This window comes from Monomorium pharaonis, chromosome 4 (assembly GCF_013373865.1).
Source record: "Monomorium pharaonis isolate MP-MQ-018 chromosome 4, ASM1337386v2, whole genome shotgun sequence".
Lineage (NCBI taxonomy): Eukaryota > Metazoa > Arthropoda > Insecta > Hymenoptera > Formicidae > Monomorium > Monomorium pharaonis.
Window position 1 is genome coordinate 17954575 of NC_050470.1, and position 14626 is coordinate 17969200.

The window sequence follows — 14626 nt, forward strand, 5'->3', positions numbered from 1 at the left end:
CGGTAAAGGGCTAAACAGCTCACTCGTCATGATTCCTAAATAGAGGGTAAGGAAAAGCCCCAGTGCTGTAAATAAACCCTTACTCGATGAAATTTAGGATGAACGGGCAGCACTGAGGGGAATGGATGATAATACCCACATAGATAGAAATATTGATGATGACTTGGACCCTGAAGCGGGTAGCTCCCACGACTTGAGTAGAACAGGCCATCAGGTTACCCTTCCAGAAATTGTTCTGGAAGCTGATGGATTGCCAGTAGGCTCAAGATCGTGTTCTTGGATTGGTAACACTATCCTTTCTGGAAACGAAGGTTGCTGCAATATTGACTTTCCCACAGGAATGGACACGATGAAAAATTCCGTGTTGGATCCGCCGGGCAATGTTGCAGTAGTACCAGATGTCTCAGTAGGGCGGAAACGACAAATTGAGAATGTTTTGAAGCGATTTTTAATTGAAACATTTTTCTTTACAAGAAACGTAAAAAATTGTTATCGATATATTTTAGAGCAACTTGGACAAGAAATAAATGAGGAACAAGAAAGAATTCTTTTAAGAGCTGTTCGTTCTTTATTCAGCAGATGTAAAAGTTATTATAAAACCATAAGAAAACCATAGGATACTTAGTTTTATGAAAATATGTTGATTTTTTAAAGTTAATGTCTGCCATATTGGATCCGCCATTTTGAATTTTGGAATTCTGATATTATATTCGGATTTAGCGACCCAAAAAACTATTGGATACTTAGTTTTATGAAAATATGTTGATTTTTTAAAATTAACGTCTGCCATATTGGATCCGCCATTTTGAATTTTGGAATTCTAATATCATATTCGGATTTAGCGACCCAAAAAACTATAGGATACTTAGTTTCATGAAAATATGTTGATTTTTTTAAATTAATGTCCGCCATATTGGATCCGCCATTTTGAATTTTGGAATTCTGATATCATATTCAGATTCAGCGACCCAAAAAACCCCTATATGTATACACAAAAGCTTATAAAAACCAGTCTTTGTAATTTTGGCCAAAAAACAGGTCAAACATCCCATAGTGCACGGCGAAGTCAGGATGACGTGCGACTATCCACTTCGTCATAACGTGATATTACCATGATGATATACTTTGTGAAAAAGTAGACATTTGCACGTGACTCGTTATGAAAATAAGTTAGTAACCTAATCTAATCTTTATATGTTGTCAAGCTATCTTGCTACATTTTGAGGTACAGTATGGTATTGTATAAATCTTTTACAAAGTTGAACTTTTACAAAGAAAAATGTTTTACAAAGTGAAAGTTTTTAAGTATTTTCTATATCTTTAATATTGGTTGGTAAAGTATTTTTTTGATAGTGAAAAGAAAATCAAAGGAAATGTTTTAAAAATATTACTGTTTATATCGATTTTGAGATTTATTTTATTAAACGCCTATTTTTGCTTATTTTATGAAAAAATTAATTATTGCAAAATTAGCTGTTCCGAACGTGGCCATTTCGGACGTGGCCATTTCGAATGTGGTCAAATCTACGCGTGGCCATTTCGAATATGGGCAAATTATATTCACTCAAATTATGGAATTCGCGATATCTCATATACTTTGTGTTGAGTTCAGGGGATAACTATCCGAAATACTTTACATACTGTCTAAACGTTATAACACGGCCATTGATAACACAGTCACACAAAAAAAAGTGGTTGGTCCGGCGGACTAGACTAGTCAATCCTTATGTATTTCGACCCGCTGAATCCAAATCTAAAGTCAGAATTGCAAAGTTAGCTCGCATTTTCTAACCTCAAAAAAAAATTTTTTTTAAATATTGGTCAGGTGGGCCAAGACTAGTCAATCCTTATGTATTTTGACCCGCTAAATCCGAATCCAAGGTCAGAATTGCAAAGTTAGCTCGCATTTCCTAACCTTAAAAAAAATTTTTTTTAAATGTTGGTCCGGCGGACCAGACTAGTCTATCCTTATGTATTTTGACCCGCTGAATCCAAATCCAAAGTCAGAATTGCTGAATTAGCTCATTTTTTTCTAACCTCAAAAAAAATTTTTTTTAGGTTAGGAAATGCGAGCTAACTTTGCAATTCTGACCTTGGATTCGGATTTAGCGGGTTAAAATACATAAGGATTGACTAGTCTAGTCCGCCGGACCAACCACTTTTTTTTGTGTGCCTGTGTAATTAAAAAAAAATTTTTTTTGTGGTTAGAAAATGCGAGCTAACTTTGCAATTCTGATCTTAGATTCGGATTCAGCGGATCGAAATACATAAGGATTGACTAGTCTAGTCCGCCGGACCAACCACTTTTTTTTTGTGTGCTTGTGTAATTAAAAAAAAATTTTTTTTGTGGTTAGAAAATGCGAGCTAACTTTGCAATTCTGACCTTAGATTCGGATTCAGCGGGTCGAAATACATAAGCATTGACTAGTCTAGTCCGCCGGACCAACCACTTTTTTTTGTGTGCCTGTGTAATTAGTGTTTATTTTGTCATAAAAGCTGCACTTTAGTATTGCAAGTAACCAAAAGTTTTATAGGTATCTCTATTCCTTACCTTATTTTGAGAAATATGCCGGATATTAATTTTTTTACATTGGTGTAATATGAAGGACTTGAATATAGCTTTCAAATGACGTAATTAAATTTAATGTTTGACGTAATGTATACATGCATTTGACATGTAGAATTATGTTACTTGCGTTCAGGGTTATGAACCCTTGCGATTGTCGCAAGCCTGAGTCCCATCTTTTCTCTTTTAATATTTTTTACAATATTTTTATGATACATAACTAATATTGTTTGTTATAATACTTTTATAGTATTTCTATAATACGCAAAGTTGCAGGAACCAAAGGTTTTTAGATTTTCTATTTTTTTGTATGATACTATATAAGATATTGCTATTTTTGTGATACTGATATGTGTAAGATCCGTCAAAGAACATTAATTTTTCATTTTTTAGAAATAAAAATGGTTTTAAGAATATTCGTTGGTAATATTCCATATCCTCCTACAGGATTCATAATCGCAATCTTTTTTTTCAGTAAATTGTTAATTTTGTTCGTTATTTATATCCGAAGAACTTCTTATACCATGACTTGTAACATGATTGGTAGAACTTTATGGATAACGAATTTATATCAATAAAAAATGTGTCACACAAATTTTTACTGTCTGAGTTATTTAAATAAAACAAAATGGTGGTTTATAACCCCTTTCTCTTTTCTCGTATAATATTATTACTAACTTATTTATTATTAATCTTATGCTGTTTTTATAAAAAAAGTTAATATATAAGTTAAATTTAAATAAAATATAAAATTTTATGGGATAACAAAAGGATATCTTTATTTAATACAAATTTTAACAAAATTTTGAGAACTTAAAATTCATAAAATTTAATAAATATACGACTTGTATAAATAAATTTTTATTTTTTCAGTTACTAGATACTTGTATGAAGAAGTGTGGCCCGTTATTTCATGCAGAAGTTGGGAAATTCCGTTTTCTTAACGAGATGATAAAATTGGTGTCGCCGAAATATTTAGGTAACCGCACTACAGCGAGCGTACGGCAAAAGGTTCTGCAGCTTCTTTATGCATGGATCAAAGAATATCCTCGCGAATCAAAAATTAAGGAAGCTTATGAGATGTTAAAGAAACAAGGAGTTATTGAGGTTACTTTTAATAATTACTACATTTATGTACAGTTTGACAATTATGTTTACAGATATATTCCTGCTTTTTTAACATGATAAAGCATTTAAAATACATTTAAAAAACAAAATGTACAGTTAATCTCTTATTTCAAGGTGCTAAATAGCTTAACAGAACAGTCTGTCAAAAATGACGTGGGATTTCTTGATTTTGCATCTTATTTAATTTTTGCCTGGTAGAAAAATTTTTATGAAATTTTTTATGAAATAAAGAAAATGTCTCGCGTCAAGTAAACGCGCAGCACATATATCTATAAAATGTGTCGTGTATGTTTGTGTATTGTGTATGTGTAATTTTGTGTATACAGGGTAATTCTAAATAACATTCTGTTCCTAAAATGTCGTATTGGTAATTATTTACAATAGGTACTTTTCCGAATTTTGATATTTTTTTCATAATTTTTATGGTAAACAGTTTTGTTGTGATTCCGACAACGATAATCAATCGGGGGAACTAGAAAAATATGTAACCTACTAATTTTTTGGCCATTTTTTCGAAATATTTTGGTAATTATTTACATTAGCAATTCCTCACAGATTTTGATGACCTTCAAATATGTGGTCAAGATCATCATTTTGAACAATTTTTTCCTATACATGTTACCGCCGCTCGGCCTTAGTTTTTGAGTTATACACAAAAAATTATTAACACAAAAGTTTAATAAATACCATACTTTTTTAATTTGCATTAGAACATTTTGGTAATACTTAAGGAGAACTGATTCCTCACCGCACAAAACGAACGAATCTGGCAGAAAAAAGCATCGCTCTGCCCCGCAAAGGGAGATATTAACAGTTAAAGTTGACGAAAAAGTTCAATAAATATTATTATTCTTAAAATTTAAAGCATGGAAATTTGCAAAGGGTTATGTAGAAAACGTATGGGCGGGGGACGGGCTCCGCCCCTCCCCCTGCACCCTCTCGTAATTTTTCCTAACCTTAACCTAACCTAACTCAAACATTTTATAGTCGCTATTTTGTTAATGCAAAAACATTGGAAACGAACAGCGTGGAAAGTCGCAAACCTATGTGGTACTGTACAAGTGTGGACATCGTTTACTTTACGTTTCATAAATATAATACATGATATCAGTGTCTTACGTAAAGTAAATGACATCCACACTTGTTCAATACCACATAGGTTTGCGACTCTCCACGCTGTACGTTTCCAATGTTTTTGCATTAACCAAATAGCGATTTTAAAATGTTTGGGTTAGATTAGAAAAAATTATGGGGAGGGGGTGCAGGGGTAGGGGCACAGCCCCTCCCCCGCCCACGCGTTCTCTGCTGTACCAGACTGGGGTAGAAATCGCTACAATTGTTTGTTTCCACATTGTTATGCTGTAGGGCTGCTTTAAACAGAAGCGCCTATTTTTTTCGATGTAGCTTTCAGCATCTATTTTTTCGGAGTCCCCCGATTAATTATCGTTGTCGGAGTCACAACAAAGCTGTTTACCAAAAAAGTTCTAAGAAAATATCAAAATTCGGAAAAGTACCAATTGTAAATAATTACCGTCGTATTTCAAACTTAATTCTGAGATGATTTTTTTTCTCCCAAAACTTTGTTTAAAGGTTAGCTTCGAATTATTAAAAGAAATAGTAGTATTACGGGTCAGGTACAAGAGGTAGGCAAGGGCGGCGCAACTTACCATCAGACGCGGGCGCTTACGCGAGGCGCTTGGTATGATCAATGGCTATTCGTAATACGTGCACATACATATTTCTGAGTCTCAAAATAAAATCAGAGACACATTTTAAAAATAAATATTTTTTTATTGTACACATTTTTACCATCCACTCTTATTCTCTCTCTCTCTCTCTCTCTCTCTCTCTCTCTCTCTCTCTCCCCCTCCCTCTCCCTCCCCCCTCTTCCTCTCCCTCACACACACACACACACACACGCGCGCGCGCGCATACATACTCATATTTACATTTACTTACTTGCATTAATAATTCGATGACCTCATCGATAATCATGACGATCTGCTTTCTTAAGGGGCTACATACACCTACAGATGTAAAAAATAGGCCTTTTTTTATTTTTTTTTTATTTTTTTTCCCGAAACGTAATGTATGTAATTAATTCTAGATTTTTTTTTTTTTTACTTTAAAATACATTCTTAGAACATGTTTCAGAATAAATTTGAACTGAAAATATTAAAAAATGGCGGAGATATTGTTTTCGTCCCAAGACCTTGTTGAAAAAAGGTGCTCTGCGGCCTTTCTGCCAATTGCAACGCGTACAGGACTTATTTGAAACAGACCAACCTAGAATTTTCTTAAACTGAATGATATTATCTAGTCTTTATCGTGGCCGATTTTTAAAATATCGATTTTTGGCAAAATGACGGCTGTTTAAAGATAAAAATCGATTTTTTAGGATAAAAATCTGTTGTTTTATTAACTTAAAAAAAAAGTAAGGGCTCTAAAAAAAAACCGCCATGATAAAGACTGCCTTTTTTAATGTAGATTAAGTCCTCCAAATTTCAAGTAAATCGGTCCAGCCGTTTCCGAGATATTTTTGACACGCGTTTTGAAAACATGTTTTGGAGAAAAACGCATTTAAATTTTGACATTCAGTTAAAACGTAAATAATTTTTTTTTAAACTTACATGGAGTCGTCCACTCCAAGGTCATACAGTGAATCCTTCCCAGATGTAGCGGCATCAAAGACTTCGATTCTAGCCTGCTAGCGTAATATTCTTGCGTAATTTACCTGCTGTGAAGGATTAGAAGGCGCCTATCGCGCCCCAGCGTTGTCGAACGCGCTTGGACCTTTCTTGCTATATCTCTGACAATTTTCAATCACTTTGAAACTTGCAGGGGATATTCTTAAGACCTTATACTTTACAAATATACAAAAAACGAAAAATGCATTTTTTCAAAATTTCTAGGTGTATGTAGCCCCTTAAGACGTATGAACTTCTTGATGAATTATAACCCACACAGCACACATCTTTTAGAAAGCTTTCTGAAAGATATTTGAAAGATATTTTCCGTTAGCTTTCTGAAAGATGTTGTGCTGGGAAGTAGAGTTTCAAATGAGAGTTTCATTTAATAAGTTTCTCACTGACTTTAAACTCGATCTATTCACTCGATTAAAACAATGAGAAATCATACGTTTTTATTACACAATACGCGTTTACTAGATAATTTAAAGTTTTTTACTAACGAAGTCATTAATTAATCACTATCGGTCGGTATTAATGATTGCCGATTAATTATTTGACGATCGAAGATCACTCCGAGAAACAAATTATTCACACATAACACGCGGTTATACATCTATAGCAGCAAGTAGTCAATCGATTTTACTAATAAATTTATTAATTAATCACTATCGATCACTGTCGATTAATTATTTTGCGACTGAAAACTATTCGAAAAGACATACATTACCGTCGCGCAACCCGTGTTTACCGAACAAAATTCGACTGATTTTTATGTTATGTTTTGTGACGTTGTATTTTCGCTGCGGCGCGCGGCGTCGCAACGTCCCTCTGCCGTCACAATGACCGAGCTCGCGCTAGCGAGAACGGCCAGAAGGTGCAGGGAACGTGTCGCGATTTTCGGCGGGCCACATTAACGATATTATTTGCGAAAACCTATTTCTTTTTTTATTTTGCGTATCGGGCGCTTCACTCGGCGAAAACACCAAGGAACACTGCACAGGACAAGGAATTTGGCCTTGACGGAGCAGCGGAAAATAGAGGACAGGGCCGAGGCATAGGACGATTACCGCGGGGGCATGGAATCTCCAGCGAGAGCCGCGAGGCAAGCGACACGGCAGAAAATTAGACGAGGCGTCTCATCGGAAAAGCCGACGAGGCCAGCAGAGCGGAGGACTCTTCAGCTTTAACCAGCCTCCCGTATCGGCCCCGGGGAAATAAAACTAACCGGAAGGCTGCCGGCAAAGGAGGAGGACCAAGGGCCCCGCGATCAAAGGATGCCTCACGAAATTGTGTCGCGTACGCCGTTGAGCGCGCGCTGTCGCGAGGCGCAAAACGCGTACCCCTTATTGGCTGACGCCACACGCAGCCACCTAGCGCACCCCCCTGCGTGGGGAACACATCGACTCGCGATCGAGCACCTTGCATTATCGATCGCTTTTTCGCACCAGCTGTTGTGTATAGCGTATCGGCAACCCGGCCGTCTTGGAGTTCCTGGCGTAACGAGCGAAGGACGAACGTCCCGAGGTGGAACGAGGACCTTGGAGAGGACTCGGAGGGACAAGGAAGCCGGTGAGGTTGCCCGTAACGCGTGCATAATTTTGTAAAGCCACTCGCGAGTCGGCGGATCATGCTAGCGTTCTGGGAGCGAGCTCTTTAGTGTTGTACAGTGCGCGAGGGCATACTTCTTATGTTAGTGTTTGAACGAGCGATCGGCTTTCATGCGCAGCGGACCGTCAAGGACTTGTGGCGGTTAAGATTCGCGTATCGTAGAATTACGTTTGTGAAGCGTGCTCGCCAAGGGTTGTGGCCCCGGATCGTAGCGTAGAAGAGTAGTAATTCGCGGGAGAAGGCCGGTAGCGCGACCGCCATACTGTCACACGCGTGAAGTGTTATCCGGATCGTATTGCGTGCGTCGAGAATTTGCGCCGCGGAATCCGTGATTGTGTGTGAGGCTCCGGCTCCTCCCGAGTTTCGTGTCAGTTTCATTTCCGTCAATTTCGTTTCGTGAATGTCGCGTCGTCGTCTTATTGTAATTTTGTTTGCGTTGTGATCGCCGCCTTCGCGTTCTTACGTTACTTCTCGTCTCGCAGCTTGTCGTTGTCTTTAGACTTCGCGTCTTCGTCTAACTGGTTGTTATTTTCACGCCTTTTTCTATGGTAATTATTTCGTTTACGCTTTCCAGCTAATTCGGATATTTTTGCGGTGAGTTCTGTTGTCATTTCGATTATTCTCTCGCGAGTTCCGTCATTTACACGCTAAGCGAAACTTCTGCTATATTTCTTTATTCTTTCATTATTACTTTTTTTGTTAATTTCTTTCGTTGCAATAAACGCGCTGTTTATGTATTTTACTCTGAGTTTACGTTAATTCTTGTGCCGTTTTGTATCGTCCTAATTAACCGAACATTCGCCTGTGGCCTACCCCTCTATCAAAATTGTAGCGGCCGGCTAAATGCTCCACGCTAAATACTCCACAGTATGAAGCAGGATCTTGGTGTTACTTTTGCGTTTGGATTTGACACGACGAAGGTGCGTGTCTGGTGCCCAACATTTATGATAAGTCCTGCAGATCGCTCCGCGATAAATTAGGAGGCATTTGAGGGAACGTTCATCCTCCCTCTCCCTTTCGTACCGTTTTTGATCCGCGTCGCGATTCTGCACAACGGAACGCAAGGAAAACGCGTGACAGTTTACAATCGAAGGCACCCGATTGACCATGTTGCAATAGACCACAACCATTTACAGCAATGAATGCGTAGAGTTTTTTTGTTGGACCGCCAATTAGAAAAGTTGTGGTTAATTGGAACGTAGTCAATTGGAGCGCTTTTTTTACAGTCAAGTGTACGCGAATTCACTAGATTTCGATAGCAGTGGTAGGATCATCTGACTTAATGCGCGTTTGCTAGGCGGTAGACGACTTTGTCTTTGTTGCAATGTCATCAACACAACCGATACACAACTTCATATCTGATTCTAGTATAAAATTTAAACAAAATTACCTTTTTAAAAAAGGTAAAAAAAGGCGCCATGTATTTGGTTTTTCTTTTAAGCAAAAATATTATTGGATGGTTCAACCTAAGTAATATAAGGAAAAAATCACAAATTCAAGATAAAACTTTTAATCAAATTTTTCAGGCCGACTTTGAGCGACTTCATTCCTCCTTTGCTGCTGCCATCGTCGTTGGCGATTTTAACATTGACCTAAATTGAAGCTTATACAACTCAGATGCATTTCTTTATTACTGCACTAGCAATCACCTATACATCATTCCTTTCTCCAACACGCACCGCTCAACTTTCTCTTTCTCGTATCGATCACTGTCTGATCAGTGTTCTCGTCATGTCCGAGAGGCCTTTATTTGCGCACAGTACAATTGGACACGTTGCAATTGCCCACCGTGCTATTAGACACGAAACATTGCACACCGTTCAATTGCGCAGTTTGTTTGGACGCAGTTTGATTGGACACTGTTTGATTGGACACCGTTTAATTGGACACCGTTCGATTGGACACAGTTCGATTGGACACCATTCTATTGCGCACCGTTCAATCAAAAGCATCAAATAATGTACGGTGTACATTATTTTGTGTTTATTTGCAACGTATCCATCTGCACTGTGTTCAAGTGAAGGCTACTCACTTATACATACACATCCTACATTTACATTGTCTGTAAATATGAAACTGGAATTTGCCCATAGATGGCGCTAGCTGTCTTCTTTTGACATCTGATAAAGATTTTCAACTCACAACAATATAAGTTTCATACAACAGTATAGTTTTTAATGGCGTTGAACATGTCGAATTTTGTGCCTGGAAACTACGATTTGCGGACAGCATTGATTTTCTGTTACCATTTGAAGAAAACTGCTGCAGATTCGCATCGAATGCTTGTCGAAACTTACGGTGAGCATGCTTTTGGTAAATCACAGTGCTTTGAGTGGTTTAAAAAATTCAAAAGTGGCGATTCTGATGTGAGAAACGAAGAACGTGGAAGACCACCGAAACAGTTTGAAGATAGCGAATTGCAAGCATTGTTGGATGAGGATAACGCTCGAACGCAACAACAACGAGAGAGGTTCAGTGGCGCACAGTACAATTGGACACGTTGCAAGTACCCACCGTGCTATTAGACACGAAACATTGCGCACCGTTCGATTGCGCACCGTTTAATTGCACACCGTTCAATTGCACACCGTTCTATTGCACACCGTTCAGTTGCATCTCGTTCAATTGCACACCATTCAATTAAACACATATTAAATATCCATACATTATGGCTGCGTTTGCAATGTGTACATGGGCCGAAGACCCCCTTGCACCCCTCCGTGTGTGTATGTGTATGTAAAGCATTCACTACACCACATGGGTTTGCGATTTAAATGGTGTGCAATTTAACGGTGTGCAACTGAACGGTGTGCAATTGAACGTTGCGCAATCGAACAATGTCTAATCGAACTGTGTCCAATAGAATGGTGTCCAATCGAACGGTGTCCAATCGAATTGTGTCCAAATGAACTGTGCCCAATTAAACGGTGTGCAATGTTTCGTGTCTAATAGCACGGTGGGCAATTGCAACGTGGCCAATTGTATTGTGCGCAAATGAAGGCCTTTCACAACAACTCGCGGATCAATTAAATGTGACACGAGAAGTCGTCTTTATACGTTTGAAAGCCATGGGAAAGATCCAGAAGATGGGAAAATGGGTTCCACATGAACTGAATGAAAGACAGCAGGAAAACCGAAAAGCCACTTGCGAAATGCTGCTCGCCAGGTACAAAAGAAAGTCATTTCTCCATCGAATTGTGACTGGCGATGAAAAGTGGATATATTTTGAGAATCTTAAGCGTAAAAGATCATGGGTAACTCCAGACAAACCATCGACATCGACTGCAAGGCCAAATCGCTATGGACGGAAGACAATGCTCTGTGTTTGGTGGGATCAAAAGGGTGTAATCTATGACAGTGAGCTGCTAAAACCTGGCGAAACCGTTAATATTGAACGCTATCGACAATAAATGATCGATTTGAATCAAGCTTTGCGTGAAAAACGACTAGAATATCAAAAAAGGCAACACAAAATGATTTTGCTATATGATAATGCACCATCACACACAGCAAAACCGGTCAAGGAAACGATTGAGGCGTTTGGTTTGGAAATACTTTCGCATGCGGCTTACTCACCAGACTCCATCCGATTATTACTTATTTGCATCAATGGGACACTCACTTGCTGAGCAGCGCTTTACAAAAATGTACGAAAATGGCTTGCTGACTTGTTTGCCTCAAAAGAGGAACAGTTTTTTTGGCGTGGCATCCACAAATTATCAGAGAGATGGGAAAAATGTATAGCTAGCGATGGGCAATACTTCGAATAAAATATTTATTATTTTTTACACAAAAATTTTGGTTTTATATTTACATAACTGCCACACACACAGACACACGTTGTGTAAATCCTTTCAGTCTCCTTATTGTAGTTCCATCCAGTTGTATTTACAGTCTGTTGTGTATACATATGCATAGATCAACGTCTTTAAGCAAATGATCTCTGAGAAGTTCCAAAAAGTTTTTACGACTGACATTTCCTTCGAAGAAATAATTAATCAAAGTTACCATTAATAATGCCACACCAAACATTCAATCTCCTGCGATGCTGATTATCTCCTTGTTTATGTTAATATAGATTAATATCCGATCAATAATGGCAATTATGTCTATTTAATTCACCATTATTTTTGAACATTAAAATCAGAAAACATAACGTGATAGTAAAAATTATTATTATTGTTGATCCAATGATGTAATCGTACATCCAATGGCATATCTGCTTGGCTAAGAGCTTGTGTTAACGTGACATGGTCAGAATATTTCGTTTTTTTCAAAATTCTTACGATTATTGTTCGCAGAATACCATTTTCTCTAACACGACTACTTGTATAAGAATTAAGATGAATGAAATGCCAATTTCTGATCGATATAAATTTCCTTTTAAACAACAGAGCTCGATTCATCAAAGAATAATATAATAAGGAATTAATATTTAAATTCCATTAATTCCTATTAATAATAACACAGGCACACACACAAAAAAAAGTGGTTGGTCCGGCGGACCAGACTAGTCAATCCTAGTCAGAATTGCAAAGTTAGCTCGCATTTCTTAACCTCAAAAAAAATTTTTTTTTTAATGTTGGTCCGGCGGATCAGACTAGTCAATTGTTATATATTTTGACCCGCTGAATCCGAATCCAACGTCAGAATTGCTGAATTGGCTCATTTTTTCCTCACCTCGAAAAAAAAATTTTTTTATAATGTTGGTCCGGCGAAACAGAATAGTCTATCTTTAGGTATTTTGACTCGCTGAATCCAAATTTAAGGTCAGAATTGCTGAAATGGCTCATTTTTTCCTAACTTTAAAAAACACCTTGTAAAAGCAGTTTGGATCACAAATGTATAATCCGCAACGTGCAGGCTTGCGTAACCACATTACTCGGGGAAAATTTAATACGTATGACAAGTTTGAGCTTCTGTAAATAGCGTAGAAAATTCATTCCCTTTTTCTATTATATCTTTTTTATTCTCGAAGATTCTGTGCAATGGCTTTCTCTTACGTTTCTTTCCTTTCACAGAGACATCACGTTTGAGCGTCCAGCAAAAATCAGCCATCATATTCACATCCCACTTGCCTTGATATCGATACTACATCTCCTTGATGTCCTGATGAAATCTTTCTCCATGTTCTTCACTATAATCACCTAGATTTTCTGGGAAGTAGATATGAGAATCTAAGAAATGCAACTTAAAAGATTCATTAAGCAACCTAGTTTTCTATAGTTTTCCATCATTTCCGCTACCCTTTCTCTGTAATCTTCACTTTTGTGAAAATTTTCTTCGGGTAATGTGGCTATACAAGCCTGCACGTTCCGGATTATACATTTGTGATCCAAACTGCTTTTACAAGGTGTTTTTTGAGGTTAGGAAAAAATGAGCCATTTCAGCAATTCTGACTTTAAATTTGGATTCAACGAGTCAAAATACATAAAAATAGACTAGCCTGATCTGCTGGATCAAGATTTTAAAAAAATATTATTTTGAGGTTAAGAAAAAATTAGCCGGTGCAGATATTCTGACATTGAATTTGGATTTAGCGGATCAAAGTACATAAAAATAGACTAGTCTTGTCCGCCGGACCAAGATTTAAAAAAAATATTTTTTTGAGGTTAGGAAAAAATGAGCCAATGCAGAAATGTTGACATTAAATTTGGATTCAGCGGGTCAAAATACATAAAGATAGATTATTCTGTTTTGCCGGACCAACATTATAAAAAAAAATTTTTTTTTTAGGTTAGAAAAAAATGAGCCAATTCAGCAATTCGGACCTTGGATTTGGATTTAGCGGAACAAAATACATAAGGATTGATTAGTCTGGTTCGCTGGACCAACATTTAAAAAAATTTTTTTTGTAGTTAGGGAATGCGAGCTAACTTTGCAATTCTGACTTTGGATTCGGATTCAGCGGGTCGAAATACATAAGGCTAGTCTAGTCCGCCGGACCAACCACTTTTTTTTGTGTGCCTGTGTAATCGACCCATGTAATGTAGACGATTACTACAAATTCTGTTCGCAGAAGTCAAACCTGATTGATTCCTTGATTGTTCTTGATGTCCTACTCATCTCAAATAGTCAATTTTTTAAATATTGTACCCTCTATTGTTTCCAAAGAAAATATCGACAAAAATTTATTTGTCACTATTTAGGAATCAATTTATTACGAAAATCTCTTCCACTGTCAATCGGAATATCAAACTTTATTACTCGCAATCAGAGACTTACGTTTGCCGACAATACCCATGGCTGATTATCGTCCCTCAGAGATTGTTGATATTCTCCTTGTTTTCGGAGAATGTCAACTAAATTATCATGAAGCTTCGCGACTTTACCGGAATCGTTACCCCGAAAGAGAACAACCGAATTATACTACAATCTGGGACCTCGAATTAACAGCTCGCCAAGGCCGTTTAAAACGTCAAAGAGCACATCATGAGTATGATGAAGACGATGTGCGTGTGCACATTATCTTGACATTCATTCATCTTAATTTTTATACAAGTAGTCGTATTGTGGCTAGAAAAATTGGTATCCCGAGAACAACAATCTTAAGAATTTTGAAGGAAATGAAGTACCATCCTTACCATATCACGTTAACACAAGTTCTTACTCAAGCAAATATGCCGTTGCGTGT

General features: G+C 37.4%; 1 protein-coding gene across 4 annotated transcripts in view; it reads left to right on the forward strand.

The window, feature by feature from the left end:
- The window catches only part of LOC105837615 (ADP-ribosylation factor-binding protein GGA3), a 133562-nt gene that overhangs the window by 97073 nt on the left and 21863 nt on the right, over positions 1-14626 (forward strand). For 3 of the 4 annotated variants that reach the window (XM_036285673.1, XM_012682533.3, XM_036285674.1), the window contains exon 4: positions 3440-3673. In XM_036285673.1, the coding sequence (XP_036141566.1) occupies positions 3440-3673 (234 nt within the window). Of the gene's footprint in view, positions 1-3439; positions 3674-3808; positions 4355-14626 lie in introns of those variants that run through there. The other variant, XM_036285675.1, reaches the window with a different exon arrangement.